This window comes from Neofelis nebulosa, chromosome 5, assembly GCF_028018385.1.
Source record: "Neofelis nebulosa isolate mNeoNeb1 chromosome 5, mNeoNeb1.pri, whole genome shotgun sequence".
NCBI lineage: Eukaryota > Metazoa > Chordata > Mammalia > Carnivora > Felidae > Neofelis > Neofelis nebulosa.
This window is the reverse complement of record NC_080786.1, coordinates 158,186,342-158,213,760: the sequence shown is the minus strand read 5'-3', so window position 1 is coordinate 158,213,760 and position 27,419 is coordinate 158,186,342. Positions and strand designations below refer to the sequence as shown.

At 62.9% G+C, this 27,419-nt stretch overlaps 1 protein-coding gene and 1 long non-coding RNA gene across 4 annotated transcripts; one reads left to right on the top strand and one right to left on the bottom strand.

Moving 5' to 3' along the window:
- Positions 1 to 699: 699 nt before the first annotated feature.
- Positions 700 to 3,759, bottom strand: LOC131512969 (uncharacterized). Of its 2 annotated transcripts, none has more exons than XR_009262404.1 (3): positions 3,439 to 3,759; positions 1,592 to 1,783; positions 700 to 983 (listed from the first exon to the last, which is right to left on the bottom strand). It is a non-coding gene; the product is annotated as an uncharacterized LOC131512969 (long non-coding RNA). The 2 variants fall into 2 exon arrangements; XR_009262403.1 differs by having other exon boundaries at positions 1,592 to 1,684.
- Positions 3,760 to 9,135: 5,376 nt separating this feature from the next.
- Positions 9,136 to 19,448, top strand: POFUT2 (protein O-fucosyltransferase 2). 2 transcript variants are annotated; one of them, XM_058732249.1, is made up of 9 exons: positions 9,136 to 9,401; positions 10,768 to 11,018; positions 13,172 to 13,316; positions 13,898 to 14,008; positions 15,605 to 15,671; positions 16,321 to 16,446; positions 17,092 to 17,272; positions 17,484 to 17,607; positions 18,339 to 19,448. In XM_058732249.1, the coding sequence occupies exons 1-9, from the start codon at positions 9,151 to 9,153 to the stop codon at positions 18,490 to 18,492; spliced, it is 1,410 nt and encodes a 469-aa protein (XP_058588232.1). In that variant the 5' UTR covers positions 9,136 to 9,150; the 3' UTR covers positions 18,493 to 19,448. The 2 variants fall into 2 exon arrangements, with proteins under 2 accessions (XP_058588232.1, XP_058588233.1); XM_058732250.1 differs by having other exon boundaries at positions 9,239 to 9,401; positions 13,960 to 14,008.
- The last annotated feature ends 7,971 nt before the right edge of the window (positions 19,449 to 27,419 follow it).

Here is a 27,419-nt window from a genome sequence, read left to right as displayed (position 1 = left end):
CCTTCCGAGGGTCTGAAGAGGCTCAGAAGGGCCTCCCCGCGCGCTCACCAGCCCAGCTGGGACTCGGGGAGCCTCCCCAGGCGTTGGCTTCACTTGCTGTGCTTTAATATTCTACGCTTGACACAAGCTCCATTTTCATTGTGGAATCACCCCAGCACCCCACATCCTCAGGTGCTATCTGGGGCTCTGACTCTAAGCCCCTTTGGACATACCTGCACAGACATGGCTGTGGTGTTGAAGGTTCCCCCTGAGAAGGGCCAGGACGTGGCGCCCCCCGCCCAGCGGCTCCTGCGGGAAGCAGAGAGGCCTGCAAACTGCGACTGCCTCCGGCACTGTGCCCGGGGCCCCGTGCGCACGCACACGCCCTGGGGCCGCACGCTCCAGGGTCGCACGCTGCAGGGCCACCTCCCGCACACTCCAGGGCCGCCTCACCTCTGGGGAAACCTTGTTCGGATCAGGGCTTTCCAGCGTGTTAGTATCTCCCCCGAACTAGATGTTCCCAGAGTTTGAGCTGGTGTTGGGCGTGTAACTTTATTATGTGCCTCTCGCGATAAGCACGCTCCCATCAATTAACCAAACTCAGAGAAGGGGACGTTCCACACAACTTTTTAAATTACACTTTTATTTTACAGAAAGGGATTGTGTGCGAGTGCGTGTGCACACGAGCAAATGGGGAAGGGGCAGAGAGGGAGGGAGGGAGGGAGGGGGAACTCCAAGCAGACTTTGCACCTTCAGAGCAGAGCCCCACGTGGGGCTGGATCCCACAACCTTGAGATCGGGACCAGAGCCCAAGTCAAGAGTCTGACGCTCAACCCACCGAACGCCCCAGGCGCCCCGCCACAGAATTTGAGATGGGTTATTCTTGAAAATGCATTCGTGTCATCATTTTGAAGTGTTCAGTGACTCTGTGCTGATGATCTTTCTTCTGTGTCATCAGACACATTCTCAACTGGATGCGTGAAAACCAAGTTACGAGCTAATCCCTGGAATAAAGGCCATGGGGATAAAGGTGGAGGACACAAATAACTCCGTAATTACAGCAATTTTCCTTCCAGGTTCTGCGGGGGGGTGGGGGGGAGGGGGTGCATGCCTCTGCGGGCTCCGCTTGGGGCTCCGCTTGGAGCTCCGCGGCCTGCACTGCACAGTGAGCCCCCGCTCCTGCCCCTGCCGCCCAGCCTCCACGGGAGGAGGTGACAGAGGGCCACGCCTAGGGCACACACTATCCCCCACAACAAAGGGGGAAAAGAGAATGGGGGGATTTTTTTTAATTACAAAACTATCACCTTCCAGTTCCTAGCGGTAAGTTTTAAAAGCTGGATTACATGGATGATTTTCCCAGGAAATACATTTCCGAAGTACAAAGTGACTCGGGTAGAAAGAGGAAATCTAATTAGTCCAATGGCTGGGGTGGGGCGGCAGGAGCAGACAAAAAATATCCAAAGGTTTATCCTTAAACAGGCACCAGGCACGGGCAGCTTCACTGTGTCCCCACCACCGTTCAGGAATAATCTCCACGGCGGAGAGGTGGGAGACCCGCGCTTAGGTCTCCGGACACCAGCTGCTGGGTTCGGATCCCACCTTCCCGTCTTACCAGCAGGGTGAGACCTCGCGCGGGCTACTCAGGCGCACTGTGCCTCAGGTTCCTCGTCCGTCCACGAACATGAAAATAGTACCTAACTGACGGCTGGTTTGCAAAATAAAGATCGAACGCACGTGGAACGGGTACAACTGTGACCGTCGCGTAGTAAGAACTCGATCCACTTGAATTGTTACCAAGAGTTACCTGCTCCCAAACACACAGAGGCGGAAGCATCACAATTCATTCCACACGGTTAGCCAAAAACCAGTGGCGGGGATAACACACTCACGCGCTCGCTGATAGGGACGTATTATTTCTATTAGGACACAACTGCCCCAAATAAAAGCACCGACAAGCAGAATCCAATACGTCAGGAGCAAGTATGGCTCATCTCAGGAACACAGCGTGAGTCAACAGTACAGACAACACATACATTACAGTACAGTGCATTTTATTAAGAGATCAGAAAGAGGCAAATCTTTGGTCATCTCCAAAGACAGGGCAGGCAGCTCCCCAAAAAGCACGTGGCAAAACTGAGTGTCCACTACTGGATTTCGAGCCTGTACAACCACGAGACCTTTAGGAAGCAAAGAATAGTAGGACAGCCGGCTAACACTCATGGATACTAGAGTGGGGGCCCAGCAGACCTGGGCAAACCGTCAGATGGCAAGCCTTTTAGGACTCCCAAGCCAGCTGGCCTCCGTCCCAACCACTCAACACCACCGTCGTGGCACAAAAGCACGAAAGCAGCCGTGACCCTGTACGTAAACGGGCAGGAGTGGCTGCATGCCAGTGGAACTTTATTTAGGAAAAGAGGCAACGTGGGCCGGATCTGACCCCCTGGCACTCGTTTGCAGACCCCTGGGCTGGAACCATCCGTGCAGTCAGAAACAAGACAAAGGTGCCTGATTTTATCTTGGACTCCCAATAGACGTCATAAAACAAGAAAATATATATGATGTACAAGTACTAGAAAGGCAGAGATAAAACTACAATCATCTGCATAATTATAGGACTGTTTGACTAGAAAAATCCAAACTGGCGAATCAACGGCAAGCCCTTAGAATTAAACGCAGCCAATTTTAAGGTCAGTATATAGTATTGGTTAAAACAACACTATATAATTATAACATTTTATGGGGAAAAAGGTGCCGTTTGCGACAGCAATAAAACCCAGGAATAAACCGAGAAGGAGCAAATCTGACATAAAAGAAAACTAGACAAGTTCACTGAGATCCCAATAAGTCACAAGACCCATTCCTGAGCAGGACTCCGCGGCACATCAATGTCGATTTTCCCAAATGTGCCCATACACTCAGTGCGGTCCCAAGATTCCTGACGGGACTGGTTTCTTGCAGCTGCCGCTAAACTTTATATGACAGAGAAAATGTACAAGATTAGCCGAGAGGCGTGTTTAAAAGGACACAGAAAAGGAACTGGCGATAAAGCCATCCTAGGGAGTGGACCGTGTCACGGGCAGGTCCGCGGGTCAGGACCCAAAGACCAGAGACAGAACCAGATATTTGTGGGAATTGAAGAGACGCCGACAGTAGCATTTCATGTCAGTAAAGACAGGACACCTTTCGCAGGAAATGATCACGTGCCTCTGCCTGTGCTTCTGAAAAGAAGATGTCACGTCCACCAGCCTGTGTGCCCTCTGCCCTCCGCGGAGCCGGAGAGATGGGAGGGCGGCTCCCACCTGGGTTGTGTGTTTGTGACCACTTTGTTGAGAAGCGGAAAACTTGAGGGGAGCCTGGACCCTCCGAAGGGGCACAGAAGAGGCTGGGGAGTGGAGACACCACCTGGCTAAGAAGGGAAGCCCGCAGGAGGGGACACACCGGAGGGTATGGGGTACTCACCGTGACACAGAGGGACAGCATCAGCCACACCATCTGGGGTGAGGGAGGGAGCGAGAGAAGCCGCGGCCACAGCGGCGGGGCCTTGCCTGAATCCGTGGCCACCTTGGGGGTCGGGGTGGGGGTGGGGGGTTGCACCCCAGCTACCGCCCATCAGGCTGAGGGAACACGGGATAAAGGACAGCCCACCCCCTTCCGGTTCTCTTGGGCTGGATCCGATCTGCTCTCTGCAGGTTCTGGAACTCAGCTGGGAACATTCACCCCAGTGGCCAGGTCCAGAGAGTAGGGGTCATGTGGAGTTTCTCTGCCTGCGACCAGCACGAATTCCTGTCTGCACTTCATTCCGAGGAGCCCCCAGACCACCCCACCCCCCATCTGTTTGTGTTTCTGTTGACATTATCATCTAAGGAGGGCCCAGACGGGTCCTTGAAGCCGGCTTTCCAAACATAAATAAGCAGCCTGTTTCAGTAAAACAAATTACGCACTTTTTGACATTTGCCAGTGTTTTGATTCCAGAAAGGCTGAGGACAATTCCCACAGTCCTGGCCCCCAACCCGTGGCCCTGCCGCCCCTGCTCACACTCACGCACCTTCCCACAGTGCCTGCCTCGGGGGGACCCTGTCTCTGGGGGGGCCTTGCCTCCGGGGGACCTGTCTCTGGGGGGCCCTGCCTCCGGGGAACCCTGCCTCTGGGGGGGGCTGCCTCCGGGGGACCCTGTCTCCGGGGTGGGCCCTGCCTCTGGGGGGGCCCTGTCTCCGGAGGACCCTATCTCTAGGGGGGCCTGCCTCCGGGGGACTGTGTCTCTAGGGGGGCCCTGCCTCTGGGGGACCTTGTCTCTGGGGGGGCCCTGCCTCCGGAGGACCCTATCTCTGGGCGGGGACTGCCTCCGGGGGACCCTGTCTCTGGGGGGCGCCCTGCCTCTAGGGGAGCCCTGCCTCTGGGGGGGCCCTGCCTCCAGAGTACCCTATCTCTGGGGGGTGCCTGCCTCCGGGGGGCCCTGCCTCTGGGGGGGCCAGCCTCCAGGGACCCTGTCTCTGGGGGGGCCCTGCCTCCGGGGGACCTTGTCTCTGGGGGGGCCCTGCCTCTGGGGGACCCTGCCTCTGGGGGGGGCCCTGCCTCCGGGGGACCTGTGTCTGTGGGGGGCCTGCCTCCTGGGGACTGTGTCTCTAGGGGGGCCCTGCCTCCGGGGGACCCTGCCTCTGGGGGGGCCCTGCCTCCGGGGGGCCCTGCCTCTGGGGGGGGCCAGCCTCCAGGGACCCTGTCTCTGGGGAGGCCCTGCCTCCGGGGGACCTGTCTCTGGGGGGGGCCTGCCTCCGGGGGACTGTGTCTCTAGGAGGGCCCTGCCTCTGGGGCTCCCTGCCTCTGGGGGGGCCTGCCTCCGGGGACCCCAGCTCGCAGAGGAGAGCTCCCACCAGGACAGCGGCTGTTTGCCAGGTTCACCCCCAGCAGAAAACCCACCCCTGACGGCACAGACAAGGAGCTGAGGTATTTGGAGACAAAAACTAGGGATCCAGAGTATGTTTGAAGGATTTTCTGGGTCACCTGCCTTGGGGAGGCCCGAGTTTTGTTTTCCCGCGGTAGCCTAGACTCCTCACAGCGCCCTCGGTTTCAGGACCCTGCTGGCTGCATAGGCGCTGACTTTTACTCTCAGCCAAGCTTCCCCTCATTCCCCTGAGAAGGGAGAGGCCCTTACATCCCATGCACAGGCCAGCCAGGGGACCCCAGCCCCTGGAAAGCCTCCAGGCAGCACCCCCGTGGGCGGCCCCCACCCTGGGCCTTCCCCACCCCACGTGACCTGAGTCGTGAGGGTGACTGGTGGCTGCCCCCACGGGAGGCCGCAGGGCTGTGTCCCGGGCAGCAGGACCAGATCAGGTGCCCCGTGCACCCCCAGGGGAAAGGCTGTGGCCTTGCCTCAGGGCCAGGTGGCCCGCATCCCCTGGGACCCCCTGGACTGGCCCTTCCACAGGTCCTGGTGAGCCACCACCCGAGGCGGTGGGCCCCGCTGTGGGCAGGTCACGAGGGGAAACTGGGCCCATGTGCTGACCACAGGAGTCAGCACGCCCTCACTTCTTGGTCACTTGGTGTCCCTTGAGGGCAGTCCTGGCAGGCGGCCCCCAGAAGCTCCTGTGAAAAAAAATCCCTGTGGCTCATGGCCTAACCAGAAATCTCCTGCTTCTGACTCCCTGGTTGCCAGGAAATTGTCCAGAGCAAGGAGGTGGGGTTCTGCACTGGCTCAGAAGCTTCCAGCACGGGGATCCTGATAACTCACCTCTCGCAAGGACAAGCAGGGCTTGCGAGAGCTGTGTGCCCTGAGGCGTCTGTGGCTCCCCAGGAGAACCACTCCTCGGGGTGGCTCTTGGCCCCAGTCCACACCTGCACCCCCCTCTGCTGTCTCCCCAGCCCGTGTCTTCCTCCCACATCTTCACATGAGGGGTTCACAGCTTTTCGCTACTTTACTGCAAATTTGCTGTGGCCACAGAGGGGCACTGGTGACCTCCGGCAGCCCCACTCCCTGCTCCCATTCCACCCCACCCCACCCCACCCCACCCCACCCCACCGACCAGAGTGGGGGCCAGGCGGCCCCTTCTCCCTATTCCTTGCCAGCTCTGGCAAGGCCTTGCCTGGACTCCCAGCTTTCAGGAGACTCTCTACGTCCCTCCTCAGAGACTCCTGGCCTCCGTGTCTCCACCACCTCAAGGCTGGGACCCGGGGTGTCCAGCACTGACCCTCCCGAGACCTGAGACGGGGGCTTTAACAGGTGAGACCCCAGGACGCACACACCACACCTGCTGACCCCAGCCAAGGGCTTCCTTCTGCTCCCTCTCAGGGCCAGCTCCTGGGGCTCATCCTTGCGGGGAGCTGGAGGGGGCCTGGGCAGGAGTAGGACGAGGCCTGGCCTGGCCTGGCCTGGCCTTGTGTCTGCCGGTCACAGCACCTCCCAGCCCCTCCCTCAGGCCCAGGGAGCAGGGGCGGCTGTCCTCCGCCTCCCTTCCTGCTGGCAAAGGGCTCTCTTGCCCTCTGGCGGCAAAGTCCCCTCCAGTGTGCACTGTGGGGGGATGGCGTGAGCGCTCTGACTTCACACTGAGGCAGGAAACCTTAACTATGACTCCGGATGTGCAGGGCAAGAAGGAATTCAGTTACTTTTTTTTTTTTTTTTTTTTTAAACAAAGATTTCCTTTTTCTCTTAATGAAAGACTCACAAACCTCTCCAGGGTCATTCCCAGTAAGGAACAGAATCCAGGGGCTAATCAGCACAGGCAGGAGGGGAGAGGGAGGGAGAGGGAGGGTCAGGGAGGGAGAGAGAGGGAGAGGGAGGAGGGGAGGGGACGGGAGAGGAGGGAGGGAGGGGAAAGGGGGGCTGAGCTGCCAGGGGGCCAATTAAAACCAGGAGCCTGCGGTGGTTAATTTTATGTGTCAGCTAGACTGGGCTAAGGGCGGGCGCCCACAGAGCTGGTAAAAAATCCATTTCTGGGTGTGTCTGTGAGGAAGTTTCCGGGAGAGATTAGCATTTGAATTGGTAGACCCAGTAAAATTGTGCTCCCCAAGGTGGGTGGGCCTCACCCAGTGCCTCAATGGCCTGAATGGAACCACAAGGAGGAGGAAGCACGGATTCTCTTTCCCTATTGAGCTGGAACATCCGTCTTCTCCTGCCTCAGACAGTGGAGCTCCCGGTTCTCAGGCCTTTGGACGGCAGGACTGACCAACACCACCAGCTTTCCAGGCCTCCAGCCTGCAGACGCGAGGCCTCGGGCCTCCATAACCCAGGGAGCCAATTCCTGTAATAAGTGTCCTCAGATATATCTCTATGTTCTATCGTTTCTGTCTCTGGACAACCCTGATCCTAATTGGAACACATCTGTTGTAATAAAGGGCATTTGAAACAACTAGGGACCCACGCATGCGGACAGTATATTTAATGATATTACAGCATAATCAATAAATTTTTAGGTGGGATAATGATACTGTGGCTGTGTGAAAAACTGTCCTATTTCTTAGAGACACATGTGGAAATATTTGAAATGAAACAACTTGATGTGAATCATTTGCTTTAAAACAGTATAGGAAAAACAAGAAGAAAGGGTTGGAGAAGTGTGGCGGGATGAGAGAGTGTTGAATCTGGAGGTGGGCATACAGGCCCTCACGTCCTCCTGTTTCCGTGAATGCTTGAAAACTCATGATAAAAACTCCTTTAAGAAAACGTTTTGGGACACCTGAGTGGCTCAGTCGGTTAAGCATCCAAGTCTTGATTTCGGCTCGGCTCGGGTCACGATCTCACGGTTCGGTGGGTGAGATGGAGCCTCGAGTTCGGCGCCGAGATGGCAGCACAGAGCCTGCTTGGGATTCTCTCTCCTCTCTGCCCCTCCCCTGCTCGCGGTCTCGCAAGATAAATGAACTTAAAGACAAAAAAAGTATGTTTTCAGATGTCTTTACTAAGCCCCTCCTGCGGCACATATCAGTGCACTGGGGTGTGGCCTGCACTCGGAAGGGGCAGCCGGCAGACCCACCTGCTGCTAGACACCTCCAACTAGGAGTGTCCGGAACAATAGAGACGCGTAGTGACTCCACGCAAGGAGGAGCCTGCAGATGGGGCAGCCATTCCTTCCTCCCTCACTGCCCGCCCCGCCTCCCCGTCAGGTCCCTTCGCTGCTGGCAGGGGCTGAGGCTGGCCTGCCCCCTGAGCACGGAAGGGTGCACTTCATGCCAGGAACTACAGAGGCTCCAGTTCCCCCACCGGTCCCCCTCGCGCAGGAGCCACCAGGAGTTAAGCACCTGTCACAGCGCGGGGGCTCTGGGCACTTACTCCCGGGGCAGGGGTGGCGGTGCTGGCGAAGGAAGGGGCTGCAGTGAGGGGCGGCGAAGCAAGGCCCCTCGCCCAGGAATGAGGTTCCTGAGGGGACCCCTGCGCTCCACCACCGCAGAGTCTGCACCTGGGGTGCAGACCTGGGCTGAATAGGGGTCAGGGCACAGGAGCCACTTGTCTGGTGACCGCAAGTCCCGGCTCCCTCATATTCAGCTTCGACCCCATCCCCTCGAATGTGCTGTGCTCTTCAAACACAAAGGGGACACTCTGCAGCCCTTGCACTGTGGTTTTCCACAGTGAGACACCCACCCTGACGGCCTCCACTCCACCCTCCCTTTAAGAGACACCTTGTCATCTCGAAAACCGCCCGAGCATCGCCCGCCTTGCGGGTCACCGCGCCTGGCGGGTCTGCGGCTCGGGTGTCGTACCTAGCCAGCCGTGCGGCCCTCGGGTCAGTCCTGCGGCTTGCTCGCCCGAAGCCCGAAGGCTGCCCCCCCACCCCCGGTCGCTGATCCGAGGCTGAGACCGCCTGCCAAACCCGGCCTGGGACTGCGCTCCACGCGGCGCGACCCCGCCCACAGGCCCTCTGGCCCCGCCCACAGGCCCGGCACCTCCCCGGCTTCCACCTCGCAGGGCCGCAGGCGAGGACGTCCGCGCAGCCCCGCCCACAGACTCGACCGGCCCCCAGGTCCTCTGGCCCCGCCCACAAGCCCGGCCCCGTCCGGGCTTCCACCATTCGCGTGGCCCAAGACCACGCGCTCGCCGACGCGAGGCCCCGCCCACAGGTCCTCTGACCCCCGCCCATAGCCCCGCCCCCGCCCCGGTCTCCACTCCACGCGGCCCGCAGGCGAGGACGTCAGCGCTCCCGGACGCACCTCCCAGCACCTTCCGTCCGGGAGACTCCCATCCGCGGGATGACGCAAGACGCTCGTGGCGTTGCCAAGGCTTCAGGAGACGCGCTCCGGTGGGACGGGCGTGCGTGCGCTTCCGGGGCGGAGCGCGGCCGCCGGAAGTGTGTGGCCGGTGGGGCCATGGCGGCGCTCGGCGTTGTCTTGCTCCTGCTGCTGGGAGCGGTGTCCTGGCCGCCGGCCTCGGCCTCGGGCGAGGAGTTCTGGCCCGGCCAGTCGGCGGCCGACATCCTGTCGGGGGCGGCGTCCCGCAGACGGTAAAAGCTTGGGACTCCCGTGGCGGGGCACCTGTGGTCGGGGGGCGGGGATCGGGACCGAGGACAGCGGGCCGGTGCTGGGGGGCGCGGGGCGGAGCCTCCAGCGCCCTCATCCCCTCACCCCGTTACCCTCTGACCCTCCCCGGGTTTTCAGCCTCCGTGCGCGAGTCAGGGTTGCCCCGGGCTGCTGGGCCTCCGGAGCCCCGGGAAGGGCTGGCTGTGGGTGAGCCTTAAGGGGCAGGCCCGGGCGCCCCTGTTAGATGATGCGGGTTCTTGCCCTGGGTTGGAGGAGACCCGAGTCAGATGTTCGTAAGAGCTCGGCCTTGTTTATCTGCACGGAATCTTCCAGGCTCCATCCAGTTGGTGGATGTTCCCTAGATAAAAGTCTCAGGGATTAAAAAAGACAAGACAAAAAAAACAAGTGTCTGTGCCGTCCAGCAATTACTGAGGGTTTGGACGAAACAGACCGTGCACTGCATGCTGGATGCAGAGGTGGTAAAGGGGTTCCCTCCTCTGTTGGTGGTCTTGGGGAGATCTGGAGGCTCAAGCTGGGCGTTACAACAGTTTCATCGGTAGTAAGGGAAGTTGTGGAAAAACCAGTGCCGAGAAGGGAGAGGTGTTTCGGTAGTGCGGTGGTTCTCGAAGTGTGTCCAGGGAGCCCTGAGGTGTCAGAGCCATTTTGGTAGGAACATCAGGATGTTATTTATCCACCTTTTTAAGTCGTTCTCTCGTGAGTCTACAGTGGGGGTTTTCTTGAGGCCATCTGACCTGTGATAGCTCAACAGGTTGAATGCCGAAGCGGATATGAAAATCCAGTTATCGCTAGACCAAAAAGAGTTCCAAAAATTACATTGTCATTCTTCTCACTAATTCTTTTTGTTTAGAAAAATGTACTTGTTTTTCATTTAAAAATATTAAGAACCACATCATGTAATAGCTTATTATCATGATTTTAAGTGAACAATACATGTGTTTTAAGTTCGTAACTCCTAACACCGGCACGATGAGTAGATGTAACCCACATAAACAACAGTCCTGTGGGGTCTTCAGTAATTGTGAAGAGTGTGAAGGGGTCGGTAGACCAAAACGTCTGGGTACCACTGGAGGACTGATCCTCAGGCTCTGGTTGGCAAGACTGCCGGTCTCCCTGTGAATTACTTGCCGGCCGTTAAAGGCTGCTGAGATGCGTGCTGTTCCTACTCACGGGCTCTAGAAGTAATTGGTTGTACAGAAAGGGGTCGGCGACAGTGAACTACCAGCCGCTCCGAGTGCCCAGATCCTGCCCCATAGGCATTGGGGGCGCCTCTGGGCTTTGTGTCCAGAAGCCTCAGCGGGGAAGAACCTCGCTCCTGCCCCTCCCTTCTAGGTATCTTCTGTATGACGTCAACCCCCCAGAGGGCTTCAATCTCCGCAGGGACGTCTACATCCGCGTTGCCTCCCTGCTGAAGACGCTGCTGAAGACCGAGGAGTGGGTGCTGGTGCTGCCCCCCTGGGGCCGCCTCTATCACTGGCAGAGCCCGGACATTCACCAGGTCCGGATTCCGTGGTCCGACTTTTTTGATCTTCCGAGTCTGAACAGAAACATCCCCGTGGTTGAGTACGAGCAGTTCATCGCAGGTGAGGCCGCCGAGGTGGTGGTGCAGGAGCACCAGCCAGCCCGCTGTGTGTGGCACGCCCGTTGTGGTGACACTAGCTCTGCACTGGGGGGGGGGGGGGGGGGGGGCCTGCTTCTGTTTCCCGATTCCGCACTCCCGGTGACCTTGGTCTTCCTCTAATTTATCTCGGGAGATAGATCTCCGTGAGCTGTGTGTCCCCTTGTCTCTGAAAGCTGGGGCGGCTGGCGAGCCAGCGGAGGGCGCTCAGAGCTGTGGCTTCTGGTCCGGAGGCCAGGCGTGGCCCCAGCAGGCCGTGCTCGTGTGCAGGGAGGGCCCTGTGTCCCCGAGGGGAAGCGAGATGGGGAAGCAGGACGCCACACGGCAGGCAGGCAGGCGTTGACCCTGGGGCCTCCCTGCAGTGCTCGTCATAACGTCTCGTTCCACTTAGTCCTGCTTGGTCTGTTTCATTTTTTTTAAGAGAGAGAAGTTGGGAATATTCTTAGAATGAGAGTATTTACAGCTTAGCATTGCTTTCTTTGGAAGATCTAAGCTTAAAAAGGCACTGCCACGTTTTTGCTGCCACCTTAGTCTGGCAGAGGGAGGCGCAGGCCGTCGTGAGCGGGTGCGATGGTCTGTGGAGCTCCTGCTGCGTCGGCCCTGGAGCATACGGCTGCGGCTGGCACGTCTTCGTTTTTCCACTTCTCCCTGCGCGGCAGCCCTGGTCACTTTGGAACGTTCCTGTGTCGGGGTCAGTCCTGGGAGTGCTGCGGCCATGGAACAACACAGGCCGTGTTTTCTGATATCTTCACTCACGGGCAAGAAGCAAACTGAGGCTTGTAAAACGTCTTCTTGGAACGCATCTCTCTCAGAGCCAAGACGAGAGATGCAGCTGGGTGTTTAGTCTGACTCGACTTAGTCTGGGAATCAGCCTCAGCCTTCGTCTGACCCACAGGTCGTGGAGCCTCCCAGAGAAACTGCCCTTCACCTCCACGAAGGGCTGTGGCCTGAGGGTTTCTTGATGGGTGGACACCGGGACAGGGCCGGGCCTCAGCCGCGTGAGAGCGTGCTCAGCGGGGGAGGACAGTGTGTGTGCAGGGCGGAAGGGCTGCTGCCCACCCTGCGGCTCTGGAGGCCCCAAGCCTGGAGCCGAAGCAGCGGGGACAGGAAGTTGGAGAGCCCTGAGTGCCGCGGAGCAGGCGGACGGCTTGGCCTCCACCCCGCCCGGCTGGCCTCGACTGTTCCACCCTTTCTCACTGCAGAGGGGGGCAGGGATTGAGGATGTGCACCAGGGCACCGGGCGTCTTAGCCTCTCGGTGTCACCTCCCTTCCCGTCACTGCGAGAGGAGCCCCAGGAGGCCTGGGGCCAGGCCCCGCCAGCAGCGCGGCCCCTGAGTGAGGGGAATGTGGAAGAGACGCCAGAATTCCTCTTGATGCGGCTCTCTCGTGACTGGGCTCCATCGGTCCACCCCAGGCACATCTGATGAAGCGCTGTGGGTGTGGCAGGCATGTCCTGGGTCCGGGTGGGCGCGGTGGGCCGTGGGGAGGTAGGACACAGACTCCTCCCCTCCTGGAGCGCCTGTGGGGCGCGTGGAGGCAGATGAAGAAGTAATTAAGGCACGCGGTGTCCAAGGCGGTGAAGTGTCATGCGGACAAAAAGAGAGTGGGGTGGGGTGGGGCGGGAGGTGCGATTTGAATGGCGTCACAGGGGTCAAGGGTGAGCCCTGAAGGGGAGCGGTCCAGGCAAGGATGGTCCACGCAGGGACAGCCCATACAGAGGCCGTGGGAAGAGGGCACACCGATGTGCTTGAGGGACAGCAGGGTGGACAGAGTGTGTGGGGCCAGTGGCCGTCGTGAGGACTGGGTTGGGGGGTGCGGCAGAGGAGGGCCGAGCGCTGAGGGCAGGTCCCGCTGCTGTAAGAGGGGCCCCTGGGAGCGGCCAGGGCCTGGACGAGCTCCACTGCCCTGAGGCAGCCCCTTTCACCCACTCTAGGGACCTCGTGCCCTGTTGTCCCTTGTTGTGTGCTGTCTCTGCTTCTGTAAGCTTTCTGCAGCCCTGCAGGGAGAAGGTGGGATTAAGTCAAGTAGTAATTCCCTGTCTGTACCAGCGGCCGTCCGACATGTGCCCACACGTGTGCTTCCGGTTCCTGTTCACTGTCCGTCCTTGGCCTCTTCCAGAGTCCGGCGGGCCCTTCATTGACCAGGTGTTCGTCCTGCAAAGCTACGCGGAGGGGTGGAAGGAGGGGACTTGGGAGGAGAAGATTGACGAGCGGCCCTGCATTGACCCGCTGCTCTACGCACAAGACAAGCACGAGTACTACAGGTGCGGCCGCCGGGCCCCCGGCGGGAGGGTCCCCTTCCCCGCCTGGCCTGTGCAGCGGCCCCCATCCCCGGTTACAGGGGTGGGGCCCCGGGCCACCTTGACACAGCTAAGCTGCATTCAGCGCATTTGAGTGCGGCCGGGGAGATGGCAGTCTGGTCACCCAGACGGAGGCAGCCATCAGAAGACTTCCCCAAGGAGGGCCTGTCTCCTCGGCAGCACCTGTGGGTGAAGCACCGGAATACCCGGGTTCTGGAAACTCGTTGCTGTGGGAGCCCCTCGGAGGGGCACGGCTGTCGTAGGGTTGTTACCGCGGGCCTCTGGCACCGTGAAGCTGCCCCCCACCGCCCCCTTCCCCTGGCAGCCGTCCAGATGGAGCCCCACCGGTCTGCTCAAGTCCGCTGAGATTTATGGTTCTTTATAAGTTTTCACCGGAACGTCACTACCTGTGATCACGAGCGGGAGGTTTTCACTGCGAGATCGCCGGGTCTGCCTAGATTGAGCCGTACACACGTGCATCTGGGCTTTACTGGTTTCCTGTGTGAAAACCAACGAACGGAGGCACCGGGGATCTTGTTTTCCAGAGGATGGTTTTGGGGTTACGAAGAGACAAGAGCTTTAAACGTCTCCTGTTTGTCCGTTCAAGGCTCGGCTTCAATCATGGCGCCTGTGCTTTTGAGAAACACGTCAGCGAGGTACGTGCCTGCAGGGTCCGCGCGTGGCCGGCCAGTGAATGGGCGAGCGCGTGCGTGGGTGTGCCTGCGTGTGCACTGTGCGTGCTGCGTGTGCACAGTGTGCACACATATGTGCTGCGTGTGCACAGTGTGTGCATGTGTGTGGGTGCGTGTGTACACGTGTGGTGTGTGTGCCTGCATACATGTGTCGCGTGTGCACTGTGCATGTGCACGTGGATGTGTGCTGCGTGTGCGCTGTGCGTGCATGTGTGTGTGCATGTGCACGTGGATGCGTGCTGCACATGCACATATCGTATGCGCGTATGCACATGTGTGCGCCTGCACACTGTCCTGCTGGCATCGGAGGCCCTCCTGGCCTGTGCAGGGTCACTGGAGAGGTGGAGCTCGTCTCCACCCTGCACCTGGTCGTCCTTCCACAGCGAGGTGGGGCTGGGGCAGAGGCGGTCGCGCGTCCCCGGGGAGGGCCCGGGTATACGTTGGCTGTACCCGTGTTCTGGGGGTCTGTGCTGCCAGTACAGCCTCGCACGGGCTTCTCAGCCACTTCACGGTGGGAGCTGATGGGAGGGTCTCCAGTCCCGACGCAGGCGGTGGAGGGGTCTGGCTCTCCTGTCTGAGGCAGGGGTGGAGCTAGGCATCGGCGAGGTGAGGGCGGCATGGCCCGGGGGCTGCAGGCCCGACTGGAAGAGAGCGCTGACCTTACTCGTTTCCCTACCTCACCTGTCCCGGTGACCGCCCGGTGTGGCTGAAGCAGGGTGAGAACAGGGACGGGAGGGGCGTGGCAGGCTCGGGAGGTTTTGAGATGGCCCACTGCAGCTCCCGTCCCGCCTGTGGTCAGGTCTCCCGCGCAGCCTTCTCGGAGCCGGACCTCACGGTGGTCAGAGGAGGGGCCGTGGCCTCCCCGGTGCCCCGTACCACTCAGGACGCACGGTTTGGGGACCAGGAGAGAGGAGGAGGCTGGGCGCCTTTCCCCAGACTTGTGCCCTGCGTTGTCCGGGCTGGAGTGGACGCGGCCCTTTCTGGAGTGTCCCTTCTGTGTGCTCTGACACTGGGGATTCTTTGATCGCCTCGGGAAGGGGTCGCTCTGTCCCTCGTCCCTCGTGGTGCAAGGAAGTTGAGTGTTCTGTGAAAAAGGTGCTAGTTCGGGGCTTGAAAAGCAGATGTGCTGAGGGGCACCGAGCCCTGTGTCGGTAAAATGATTTTGTTTTCAAACAGGAGTGTGGTCTGACCGACCGCACGACTGTGGTGTCTGTCATCACGCGGTTTTGTCGTCCACATGTGACCAGTTACACAACAGATCTTCCGAAATTACAAAACTGAGCCATTTCTGTGCTCCTGTGGGAGCTGTCTCTGGGGCTTGCTTGCTTTGTCTGTGGTGTTTCTTTCGCCAGTGGTGACAGCAGGGTTGCTGACCCCCAGTGCGGTGGCTGGGACCCGAGAGACCCCTCACGGTGCTCACGGTCTCCCGCAGGAGCGTGTGTGGAGGTCTCCGGCCCAGGCGTGTCCCGGTGGGCCCCCGGCTTCCTTCCCAGACAATCCCTGGAGCCGGCGAATAGAATTGTCTTAAAATTAGATGCTTTTTCTCTTGTTTGGAAACAGGTCGGTGATGCTGGACAGAGCCGAGAACCTTCTGCACGACCACTACGGCGGGAAGGAGTACTGGGACGTGAGTGCCGCCCGCACCTGCCGTGCTGTTAACTGGCCTGTGTGCGTGCTGGGCGCATGCGCCTCCGTGTCGCCTTGACGCGGCAGGAGCCTGAGGAAGTGGGTTCCACGCCTGCCCTGCTCCGGAGGTCTGCCCTGTGTAGACGTAGGCGTAGAGCTCCCGCGGGGAGCCGGGTAGAGGTTAGGCGCCTGTCCGGAGGACCCCGGAGAGACCCCCGCTCCCTGACCCGGGTGCCCCCTGAGCACGTAGTCTCCAAAGCAGAGAGGTGCCTCGTCACGGCCGCCCTCGGGGCTCTCCGCCTCTCGTCGGCACCGTGGTCCCCTGTTAGCTGCGAGGCTGCCGACTCCCTCCGGCCAGCCACGTTCTCTTGACCCGAGCCCCGCCCCCCAGGCAGGGCGCCTGTCCGAGCATCTCCCCTGTGCCCGTGGTGGTGGTCCCGGTCGCCCGCGGTCCGGCCTTTTGCCGGTTGGTGACCTGTCACCGCCAGACCCTCTTAGGAGCCCGTCCCCAGTTGACCTCCGAGAGTGTCGGCTCGGCGTCCCCCTCGGACTCTCGGGCCGGCCTCGGGGTGCGGGTGGGGCTCGGGGCGCCCGCCGGGGGGGCCGACGGGGTGGGGCACTCGGCGGGGCGCTGCTCTCTGCTCCCGCAGACCCGGCGGAGCATGGTGTTCGCCAAGCACCTGCGGGCCGTGGGGGACGAGTTCCGGAGCAAGTACCTGAACTCCACGGACGAAGCCGACAGGATCCCCTTCGAGGAGGACTGGACCAAGATGAAGGTAGCGTCCCCACGCTCTCTCGCTCGGGGATGTGCGCCAGGAGGGTCCCCTTGTCCCAGCGCCGGCCCGGGGCTCGGTGCCGTTTCCGCCGGAGTTCCTGGAGTTCCGGGAGTGAAACCGGGTGGCGAACACGGACGGGGACGGTCAGCGTTTCCCCTCGTGACGTGAGGACAACAGAGAAAGAAAAGGCGAGATTTTTCTGAGAGCGGCCAGACCAGACTCACCAAAAGGGTCACCCTTGTTCTAGAAAGTTTTTTCTGAGGGTGTGGTTTTCACGTAACTCGTTTTCAACAAAGGACACGTGGCTGTTTCAAGCGGGCGCCGTTGCCGAGCATTTCCCGGGAGCGCGTTCGAGTGGCACTGTCCACGGGGCCGGCCGCGATCCCTCGGTCGTTACGTGGTGTTTACTGGAAAAGCACCGTAGCGAATAGACCCTTTTCCCTAGTTTTGTCCTTTTTTCCAGAGTTTCCTTTACCTTTTTTGTTTCGCTCAGTTAAAGGGTCTGTGGTAGTCACTTCGCGGTCTTGGAGAGACATGTGGCCCGACGGCCGCGGAGCATGGTGCTGCCACACGGACAACATGTCCCCTCCGTGTCCCGCGTGCCAGCTGCACACAGGTCCCTCAGCGGTCCCCGTCCTTTGCCAGGTCAAGCTGGGGTCCTCGCTGGGGGGTCCGTACCTCGCGGTTCACCTGAGGAGGAAAGATTTCATCTGGGGCCACAGAGAGGACGTGCCCAGTCTGGACGGGGCCGTGAGGAAGATCCGCGGCCTCATGAAGACCCACCAGCTGGACAAGGTGTTCGTGGCCACAGACGCCGTCAGGAAGGGTACGTGGCTCCGGCTGCGTCCGCGTCCGCTGCCCCCGGTTAGGCCGCGGCAGACCCGGGCCCGCGCGCGAGCCTCGGCCCGAGCCGGGAGGGCGGCGGCGGCTCCCGCGGCCGGTCCTCCTGGCCGTTTCCGCCGGCCCGTGCGGAGCCGGCGCAGCACACGCGTCCGGGAGCCGCGACCCCAGCACGTCCGCCCTCCTTCGCTCCGCAGAACACGAGGAGCTGAGGCGGCTGTTGCCCGAGATGGTGAGGTTCGAGCCCACGTGGGAGGAGCTGGAGCTGTACCGCGACGGTGGCGTGGCCATCATCGACCAGTGGATCTGCTCGCACGCCAGGTGCCTCTGCCGGCCGTGCCCGCCGCGCCCCGCGCCCCTCAGCCTCTGGCGGGCGGCCCCCCGTTCCCCGGCCCCGCGCGGAGGGTCGTGCTCCCCGTCCGGTCCCCGCCCGCCGGCTTCCTTCCCGGTCCCGTCACGGCGCTCTGTCCCGGACCATCCTGTGTGTCCCTTCACCTCGCGGTCCTGCTCCCCTGGACTCGGTGACCCCCTGGATCACACGTGTCACCGAGGAGCACACACAGGGAGGGCGGGCTCTGTGTCACTGTCCCGAGAGGCAGGCCTGCCCCCGGGGAAGAGCAGGGCTGGGACGCACACACTCCGAGGGGGGTGGGAAACCGAGAGGAGGTTAGTTTCCATCTGCAGGACCCTCGGAGCCACCTGGCGTATGCCCCGGTCGGTCCCAACTGTGCCTGCCGGGCTGCGGGCCGGGGCCTCCTCCGTGCTGAGCAGATGGCGTGGGGACGCCTCTCTGCCCTCAGAGGTCCAAGCCCAGCTCTGAGCCCCCACCCCAAGCAGCCAGAATCCTGCAGGAGACTCGAGTCGGCGCCCGTGCAGGACCTGGGGCCTCTCCGCAGCACCCCTCCCCCCCCCTCCCCCCCCCCCCCCCCCCCCCCCCCCCCCCCCCCCCGCCCCGCCAGGCCTGTGGCCGCTGGGCAACGGTGACTCACGAGGCCAGGCAGGGCTGGGGGGGTGAGCTCGCTCATGCGGCTCTCGTGACCTCTGGTTCGCAGGTTCTTCATCGGGACCTCGGTCTCCACGTTTTCTTTCCGGATCCACGAGGAGAGAGAGATCCTAGGGCTCGACCCCCGGACGACGTACAACCGGTTCTGTGGGGACCTGGAGGAGGCGTGCGAGCAGCCCACGCACTGGAAGGTCGCCTACTGAGCCGGCACCCCGTGGACCCCACCTCCTGGACTCGCCTTACACGCGAACTCTCGGGCTCTCTCTGACCACGCGAGTTCCCTCGGGTGGCTCCTGCCCCTGTCCGACCGGCCAGGCTACCAGATGAGCCCTCTTCAGGGTCACGGACGCAGCCCACAGCCACGTGAGCCACGGCGTGTGTTTGCGCTCGGTGTTTCTTCTCGCCGTCGGCCGCCTGTGGCCGGGGGCTTTGGTCGGGCGAGAAACCGGGTCTCCGCCTGCCAGCAAGGCCCTCGTGACGGGAGAAGGTGCCGGGCCTCGTTTCCTGGATCTGGAGGGACGTCCGGCAGCGAGTGGTACAGATGTGGCGTGCGGGCAGCTCCCGTCCCGGGGGCCGGGGTGGCCGTGCCTTTGGACCTGGCGTGGCGTCGGCCTGCTGGTCCTGTTTTTTCCGCCCTCTCGCCCACCTGAAGCCACCCACGGGTTGGCGGGAAGTGAACCGCGGCCTTGCGGACCAGGTCTGAGGCCTGTTGTCCCCTGCTCAGAGTGCTGGAAGGTTCCTTGGAAGTCTCCAGCGGTTTGTCGGGTTCTCGCAGAGAGGAGCCCTGGCCGCCTGTGAGCGTGTGAGGGCGGACGCCCCTGGCACAGCCTCGTGGTGGGCGCGGTGGGCCCAGGGACGAGGGGCACCATCGCTGTGGCCTCAGAAGGGCCTTGGGGTCATGCCGCACAGAAACCCTTTCTAGGCCGTCAGCGTGGCCACCACCGTATCCCCTCTGGCCGGGAGCCCCGGGTGACCCACCCAGGCCGTGGTCCAAAGCCCCGGGGCTTCTGGGGCTTCTTCCCGAGCTCCGAAAACCCACCTGAACGCTCGGCAGGGTCCTGCGGTGTCACGGCGGCGTGGGGTCAGGCGATGAAGTATTTATTCTTTTCCCATTTGTACATTCAAATGCCATTCATAAAATATGTTTTCTAGAAAGGTGGGATTCTGTAAACGGTGCCTTGTTCATAGCCCTGAATTTTTTCTCGGCTGAGAGCTACGCGGAACAGTCCTGACCGTGACTGCCGCTTCTCCGTCTTAAGGGAAGTGCTTTGTCGTGTAGTCTCACTCGGGGACCATGTGGCCGGGACGGGGAGAGCGTCCTCTCCTATCCGTCCGCTGGACCGGCTGCTGCCTGAGAGCCCTCCGTCAGGCACGGAGGAGGCCGTCCTGGGTCTGTGCTCTCGGGAAGCCCCAGCCCAGGCCACCCCACTTAGGTTCGCGGGGAGGTGAGGGGTCGTCAGGGAGGGGGCACTGCGGGCCGGGCAGCCTGTGCCCCGTGTGCTGGAAAGGCGCCGTGGCAGGTGGGCCCAGGGCGGGGGAGGAGAAGCCGTGGGGAGTCGGGGGGAGTCTCGGGGGGCCCAGAGGTGGGGGAGGGGGGAGTGGCGGCGGGAGCCCCTGGGGGTCTGAGCAAAGGGGTGAACAGGCTAGAGACGGGGGCCCGGGTGAAGCCGTCAGGGAGGGTTCGACTTCAGGGCGTTCCCCCCCCCCCCCCCCGCCCTCCCGCTGGAAGGACCCTGGAGCACTTTCCGGGATGGGGATCGGGAGTCTTGAGCTGAGGGGTGAGTGGACGACTCAAACCACAGGGCGGGGCCGGGTGGGGGAGCCGGGGGGAGCGTGGGTGGAGGGAGGAGGAAACCTCGGTGGCCCACTCGGGTGGCCTTTGCTCGGTGGGGGGAACGGTGCGAGGCCCACGGAGGGCGCCCGTCGGCCCGTCGGCAGAGCCACCCCGTCACACCTGGAGCTGCCCAGCCCACCCGTCCCCCGCTCGAGCGCCCGACCGGAGGAGGAGCACGGAGCCACAAGCCCGGTGGCCGCCTGGGTGGTGAGCCGTGCGGCAGGCGTGTCTGGGTGCCACTTGGAGGGACGGCCGTGCTGGCGTGGAGACGCGGCGCTTCGGGAAATCCAGGCGGTGCCCCCGGACGGGCAGCTCGGGGCCGGGGCGAGGACGGCCACTCGCGACTTTCTGACGTGTGCCTCTGTGGCCGTCCCCGCACGGAGGAGTGTGTGGGCAGAGGCGGTCTCGAGACCCTCGGCCTCCCTGCTCCCAAAGGCCGGATGGGCCCCCAGAGCCCCGCGCTTCGGCAGCTAACCTCTCCTTGGGGCTGAAGGTGAAGGAAAACCGGCCTTTCGTTAAACGAGGACCAAGCGTTCGCATCCCGCGAGCTGGGTGGACGTGTTTTGGGTCCCGGCGGTTTGTGAGCCCTTGGGGGTGCGGGGGGAGGAGCCACCGGCACCGGGAGGAGGACCCCGGCTGCCGGCACTCACCACGCGGCATGGGAAGCGCCCGCTTGCTCGCGGTCCCGGACCCCCGGCCGCCCCCGACCGTCCCCCACGGGCTGTGCCCCGACACTGGGGGCTCTGCCTCGCGGTCCGGGCTCCAGGCACCAGCTGCTGTGACAACGGTGCCCTCGGGGTGTGCTGGGCGGGACGGGGCTTCCGGCCTCAGAATGGAGACCTGCTTCCAGACCGACGGGACCCCCGCCTGCTCGGGAGGGCCCTCTCTGTGGGTCTCGGTCCCCTTCTTTCCTCCAAGGGAGGCCCAGGCACGCCACCGGGCCCCGCTCCCGCCCACCTTTGTGGGTAGAAACAAGACGGGCACTTTGGCCAGGACCGGGAGGAGGAAGCGTGTGCTCGCAGGTGGTTTTCCAGCAGCGCGTCCCTGGGCCCTGGGGGTCACGGAGGCTTTGGGGGCGATGGGGCAGGGACATCCCTGCCGCCCCTCCCCATGCTGGGTGCTGGGCATCTCCTATGCAGAGGGGCACTTGGAGAGGCTGCTGCTGGGCCTGGGGGTCTGGGCCGGCGTGGCCTCCAACCCCAGCCTGGAGAACTGGAAGCTTCCGGGCACCACGGAGCACAGAGTGGTCATGCTGCAAGGGTGGGGGACGTGGGGTCCACTCTGAGGCCAAGAGGCAGGCGGTGTGCGGGAGAAGAGGGGCCCGGGGCCCGTGGCGACCCTGGGCCCGCCCCCCACCCTGGCAGGTCTAGAGCTGTAGTCGCTGTGGGCCAGAGATGCTGACTCCCGGAGGCCTCAGGCCTGAGCCCGCGTTTCCACCCTCCTGACTGGGCGCCTGCTGACCCGCCACACTGGACCTGGGGCCTCCGATGCTCTGCCCCTCGGGCAGACTTGAGAGGTGCCCCTTTTTTCATCCCTCCATCCCCCCCGACGCTGCCCCAGCAGGACAGGCTGTCCGTGGAAAGTACCAGAACAGTGTGGGCCAGAATGTGTCTACAAGCTGTCACCACCTCTTCCATTTACAGATGGGGAAACTGAGGCTCAGGGCCAAGTGAACGACCAGGGCTGCCGTGCAAGCAGGAGCCTGACCCGGATTTGGATCCAGGTCTCTCCTCCGGTGGGTCCTGCCTCAGTGGGGGAGGGGAGGGGGTGACCAAGGACCTGAGCGGGGCGTCTCATGTGTCCCACCAGCCGACTGTCCCGAGGGAACCTCGCCCCGCACCCGCTCCCCCCTCCGCCCCGGGCCCCGGGCTCTCGACCTGAGGAGACCCTTGCACCTGAGCTGGGGGCTGTGTCTGCCCGGAGCCGGGCCTGACCCGGAAGAGGAGCCCCCCCCCCCCCCCCCCACCAGACATGGGGAGAAGGGGCCCCTGACCCCAGGGCCCAGCCTCCTGCACGGCTTGCCTCCGTCAGGCAAAGAGTTAACGGTCTGCGTGCCGCTGCCCTCCCAGCCAACACGCACCCGGAGGGCTGGCTCGCTCGTTCTGCTCATCCGGGCGAAGACGGTCTCAGCCCTGCAGGATGGCAGCGGGAGCCCGGCCCCCCGTGACGCGCCCCTGCCCCGGCTAAAATCCCGCCAGTGCGCGGGGCCCAATGAAATCAGAAGCTCTCCGGTGGGCAAAGCTGGAGCCGCCGGTCGGGCCTCGTGGGCGCGCCTGGGAAGATCCCCGCGTGGGCATCCCTGTGAACGGGGGGCTTTCCGGGGCGTCTCTCCGTGGGGGGGGGGGGGGGGGGGGAGGACGCGCGGCCCCGGAAGGCCTGTGTGGCGTGAGCCGGGCACTTGCGGGGACGGCGACGGGTGACCTGGCTGCAGGCGGGGCTCCTTGGCCCCGGCCACCGGCTCCCGGGGAGAGTGTCACCGCACCCCAGTGCCGTGCCCCCCCCCCCTCACTGTCCCGCTCCTCCCGCTGCTGACGTTGTTCCCTCTCAGATACCCTATTCCGTGTGCCGCATCCCAGCCCGGGCCCCGGCGAAGGGCAGAGCGCGTCCTCCGAGAGCGGCTCGGGGACGCACGCAGCAGACTCCGCCTCAGGTCCCCTGGGCGCACGTCCAGCGTCGGGTCGTGCCAGCCGCTTCTCCGCAGGGCCATAGATGCGTTCTTCGCTTTCTTGTTTCGAGACCCTTGTAGACTCATGTGCTGTCGTGAGAAATGACGGCGCTCCCTTCCGCCCGTGTCCACGACAGTGACGCCTCGCGTGGCCCGAGTGCCAGGTTGACCTGGTCCACGGACCTGCTCCATGGCTACCAGTGCCACCGGCACTGGCGTGCGCGCGTGTGTGTGTGTGTGCACGTGCGCCTGTGCGCCTGCCTGTGTGCTTGTGGATGTGCACGTGCGCCTGTGCACCTGTGTGCACGCGTGTACACGTGTCTCCACAAGTGCGTGCGAGTGTGTGTGCCTGCACGGTGGAGACGGCGCCTTCCAGTGGGCCCCCTCGCGTTACCCCTGTGCCGCACCACCACCTGGCGGCCACCGTCTGTCCCCATAGCCACACTTTTTGTCGTCTCAAGAGTGTGACTTTGGAGATCAGCTTTCCCCCCTCAGCACACCTCTGACCCATCTGTGTCACAGACGTCATCGCAGTTTAAATTAGGAGGGTCGTCACAGAACATTCCAGTTCACCTGGCTTCACGGGGGCCGGTGTCCCTGGATGGTACGCGTGCTACTCCACGTGGAGGCTTCTGCACAGACACCGTGCGCTGCATCGAGCCTGGGACACTCTCTGGGCTGCAGGGAGGACCCCTCGCTCACCCTCTTCCGTACCTCGCAACAGCTTCCCCTCTGGGTGCCCGGCCCTGCACCCCCTGCCTGGGTCCCGAGCCCCGACGCGGGCCAGGAGCTGACGTTCTGCTGGAGCGGACACACGGGAAAGCGGTTAGAACCAGAATCGGGAGCCTGGGGTCCTCTGTGCTGAAGGGAGGAAAAGGGATGGGCGAGAACTGTCCCTTAATGGACGGTCAGGGAGGGCCGTCCGGGCGAGCAGACCAACTGCCACCTGCTGGGCTGCAGGCAGAGTGAAGTTGGAGGCCCTGGCTCTCATGGCGGTTGGAACTGTAAGAGGTGCGACGGAGGCCAGAATGAGGCACCTGCACCGCGAGGTCCGAATGACAAGGGGACGGCTGAGCCTGAGTGGGCGGGAGAGCGTTGGAAGGGAAGGAGCAGCCAGTGCAAAGGCCCTGAGGTAAGTGCAAGTCTGGCTTGAGAAACAGAAAGCAGGTGCCAGCACCCAGTATGGTGGTGCCACGGCACGGTGTGGGGCAGGAAGGAAGGAGCCCCGTGGTCGCAGAGCCCCTGAGGCCAGCAAGGGGCCTGGGGTAGGAAGCACTGTGATGTGGTTCCCAGCTGCAGGGGGAGGGGCCAGGAAGCAGGAAGGAGCCCACCGGAGCCCCTGCACTTGGCCGGGCCTGGAGTACGGGGAGCCAACTCCGTTCGCTGAAGGCTGCAGGGGAACCAGATGCCTGTCGGCCTCTGGTCAGATGGTGGGCGAGGTCCCGAGCCAGGTAGGTAAGCTGGGGACGTGATCAGAGCTGGAGGGCCACCCGGGATGCCTGGACGGGGCACCCCCTCTGCTATGGGGCCTCGGAGGCTCTAACTACCACCGTGAGGAGAGATCTCCTGTCCCCGCAGCAACTTCTCCGCATACTTGTGACGAACACAGTAACTGTCTGTTCTTACCGTTCCCGTTTAATCCTGCGACCAGAGGGGGCATTGAATGCAGAGTCTGGAGCCTGCCAGGGTCCATATCCTCCGTTGCCAGGACAGGAGAGACGCTCTCTCCCCCCCAGAAGCGAGGCCTGGCCTCGCTGCCCTCTGCTCTGCTGGGCGAGCGCCACCTCCCTGCCTGCCCACATCTCCAATTCAGTCGGGTCCTTGTTCAGGAGGCGGTGACATAGCCAGGGAGCGCTCCCTGCACCGTACCAGTGAAAATGCCCAGGATGGCCCTGAGGTCCTTCACAGCCCGAAGGGAAGGGAAGTGATGGGAGATTCTTTTTTTTTTTTTTTTTTTAAACGTTTATTTATTTTTGAGACAGGGAGAGACAGCATGAACGGGGGAGGGTCAGAGAGAGAGGGAGACACAGAATCCGAAACAGGCTCCAGGCTCCGAGCTGTCAGCACACAGCCCGACGCGGGGCTCGAACTCACGGACCGCGAGATCGTGACCTGAGCCGAAGTCGGACGCTCAACCGACTGAGCCACCCAGGCGCCCCTGGGAGATTGTTTTTAATGTTTGTCTATTTATTTCTGAGAGAGAGAGAACAAGCGGGGGGCGGGGCAGAGGGAGAGAGAATCCCAAGCAGGCTCCGTGCCGTCAGCACAGAGCCCCGCCCGGAGCTCCATCCCGCAAACCGTGAGACCATGACCTGAGTCAGAGTCAAGAGTCAGCCGTTTAGCCACCCGGGCACCCCCAAATGATGGGAAATTCAAGGGTGTGATCTCAAGATTGACTCTCGGAAGTTCTCCCCTTATTGCTTGTGCGCATCTTTCTGGCTGCCGGCCCCTTGCCGTCCACACTGCTGATGTTTTCGGTGCCAATTTCAGGAAAGTGAGGCGCCTCCTCTGGGCTGGGGACGCCCATCGAGAGTCTGACCCAGAGGCCCTCCCGGAACAGATGGGTTTGGGTGACAGGGCGGGGGGGGGGGGGGGGGGGGGGCTGGGCTGCTCCCCGGGGACCGGGCCTCCACTACAGGGGAGTCCCAGGGCAGGCCGGACAGCCGCTGAGCCGGGGGCCGCGGGTGGCCGTGCGCAGCCGTCTTCAACGACCCGGCTCTGAGGAGTTTGGGAGCAGCCCACCTCAGAGCCGCGCTCAGTCCGGAGAACGGAGCCCCCACCAAGCTGCTCAACGGGCACGACGCCGGCACTCAGGCCGGGAGAGGCCGCCTTCAGGCACAGCTGGGTCCAGGGGCCCAGCCCCATGTGTGGGTGGAGCCCTGTCCCAGGCCAGGCAGGAAGGTGGGGCGGGGAGGCCAGCCCCCTCTGCCTGAGGAGGGCCCCGCTGGCCCTCAGAACCGCAGTCGTGCCCGGTAACGCGGGGAGCCCTTGTCCCCGCCCCCCCCACGCCCCCATTGCCATGCGGGCACTAAACCGGCCAGGGAAACTTCAGGACAGACGTCATGCCTTACGCCCCGGTTCCTTCCTCCGAAGATCGCTTTCTTTCTCATTCTCCTTCTTCACCCGTGTCTCCCACAAACGAGCCTGAGAACAGAGAAGCAACCGACCTCGCGATCATCGCCGGAGGAGGGACCCGCTGCCCAGCGGACTCTGTGCTGCCCCAAACCCTCAGGCTGCTGGCCTCTCCCGGGGGCCCCCCTGCGGTTGGCTGCCCCCCACCCTGCACCCTCCCGCCTCCAAGGGCAGGGCCAGCCGCAGGGGTCCCCGCCACGCACTCGGTCTTGCCCTGGGTGTGAGATGCCCCGGCTGCCCTGCACGTCCTCAGAGGAGTTGTTCTGCCCTCCCTCCCCGGGAGCAGGGAGGGCCGTCCCGCTGAGAACAGGGTGTGTGAAGCCAACCAGAAAATGCAGACACATCTCAACAGGCCAACCGGTGACTGGCAACAGTGACTTCAAGTGGCTCTGTTGGGACCACAGGATGGCACTTCCTGACCTGCCTGTTTCCAAGGAAGCACAGGAGAGGCACAGAGGAGCCCATGTACCTGAGCCCCCACACGACGCAAACCTGAGCCACCCCTCCCCTGGCACACCTGAGCCCCCCCACGAGGCACACCTGAGCCCCCCCTCCCCTGGCACACCTGAGCCCCCCCACGAGGCAAACCTGAGCCCCCCCTCCCCAGGCACACCTGAGCCCCCCCACGAGGCAAACCTGAGTCCCCCCTCCCCTGGCACACCTGAGCCCCCCCACGAGGCAAACCTGAGCCCCCCCTCCCCTGGCACACCTGAGCCACCCCACGAGGCAAACCTGAGACCCCCTCCCCTGGCATACCTGAGCCCCCCCACGAGGCAAACCTAAGCCCCCCCTCCCCTGGCACACCTGAGCCCCCCCCACGCACACCTGAGCTCCCCCTCCCCAGGCACACCTAAGCCCCCCCACGAGGCAAACCTGAGCCCCCCCTCCCCAGGCACACCTGAGCCCCCCCTCCCCAGGCACACCTAAGCCCCCCCACGAGGCAAACCTGAGCCTCCCCTCCCCAGGCACACCTGAGCCCCCCCACAAGGCACACCTGAGCCCCCCCACAAGGCACACCTGAGCCCCCCCTCCCCTGGCACACCTGAGCCCCCCCCACGAGGCACACCTGAGCTCCCCCTCCCCAGGCACACCTGAGCCCCCCCCACGAGGCACACCTGAGCTCTCCCTCCCCAGGCACACCTAAGCCCCCCCACGAGGCAAACCTGAGCCCCCCCTCCCCAGGCACACCTAAGCCCCCCCTCCCCAGGCACACCTGAGCCCTTGCCTGGGGCTGCCAGGCCAGTGAGGCAAAGGAGGAAGCCCCCAGACCCTCAGGTGACAGCAGTGCGCAGGGCCCTGCTGGGAGGCGCCCAGGCTGTCCCTGCCGCCACATTCGGTCCCCGCCCTCTGAGTCTGCCCAGAGCCCCGGGCACCAGGAGCCTCTCCACTTGCCCGGTGTTCCCTCAAGGCCACCGTGGCCACCCCGGTGTAACCAGGCCTTCGGACTCCGCGACAGACGGCCACAGCCGCCAACCAGGTCTTGGAGAACCAGGTAGGAT

Excerpts from the sequence above, each read along its gene's own strand:
- POFUT2 (XM_058732249.1), top strand. The coding sequence starts at position 9,151 with ATGACGCAAGACGCTCGTGGCGTTGCCAAGGCTTCAGGAGACGCGCTC. Across the intron at positions 9,402-10,767 it reads GGGGCGGCGTCCCGCAGACG|GTATCTTCTGTATGACGTCA; the intron begins GTAAAAGCTTGG and ends CCTCCCTTCTAG. Across the intron at positions 16,447-17,091 it reads AGGACTGGACCAAGATGAAG|GTCAAGCTGGGGTCCTCGCT; the intron begins GTAGCGTCCCCA and ends GTCCTTTGCCAG.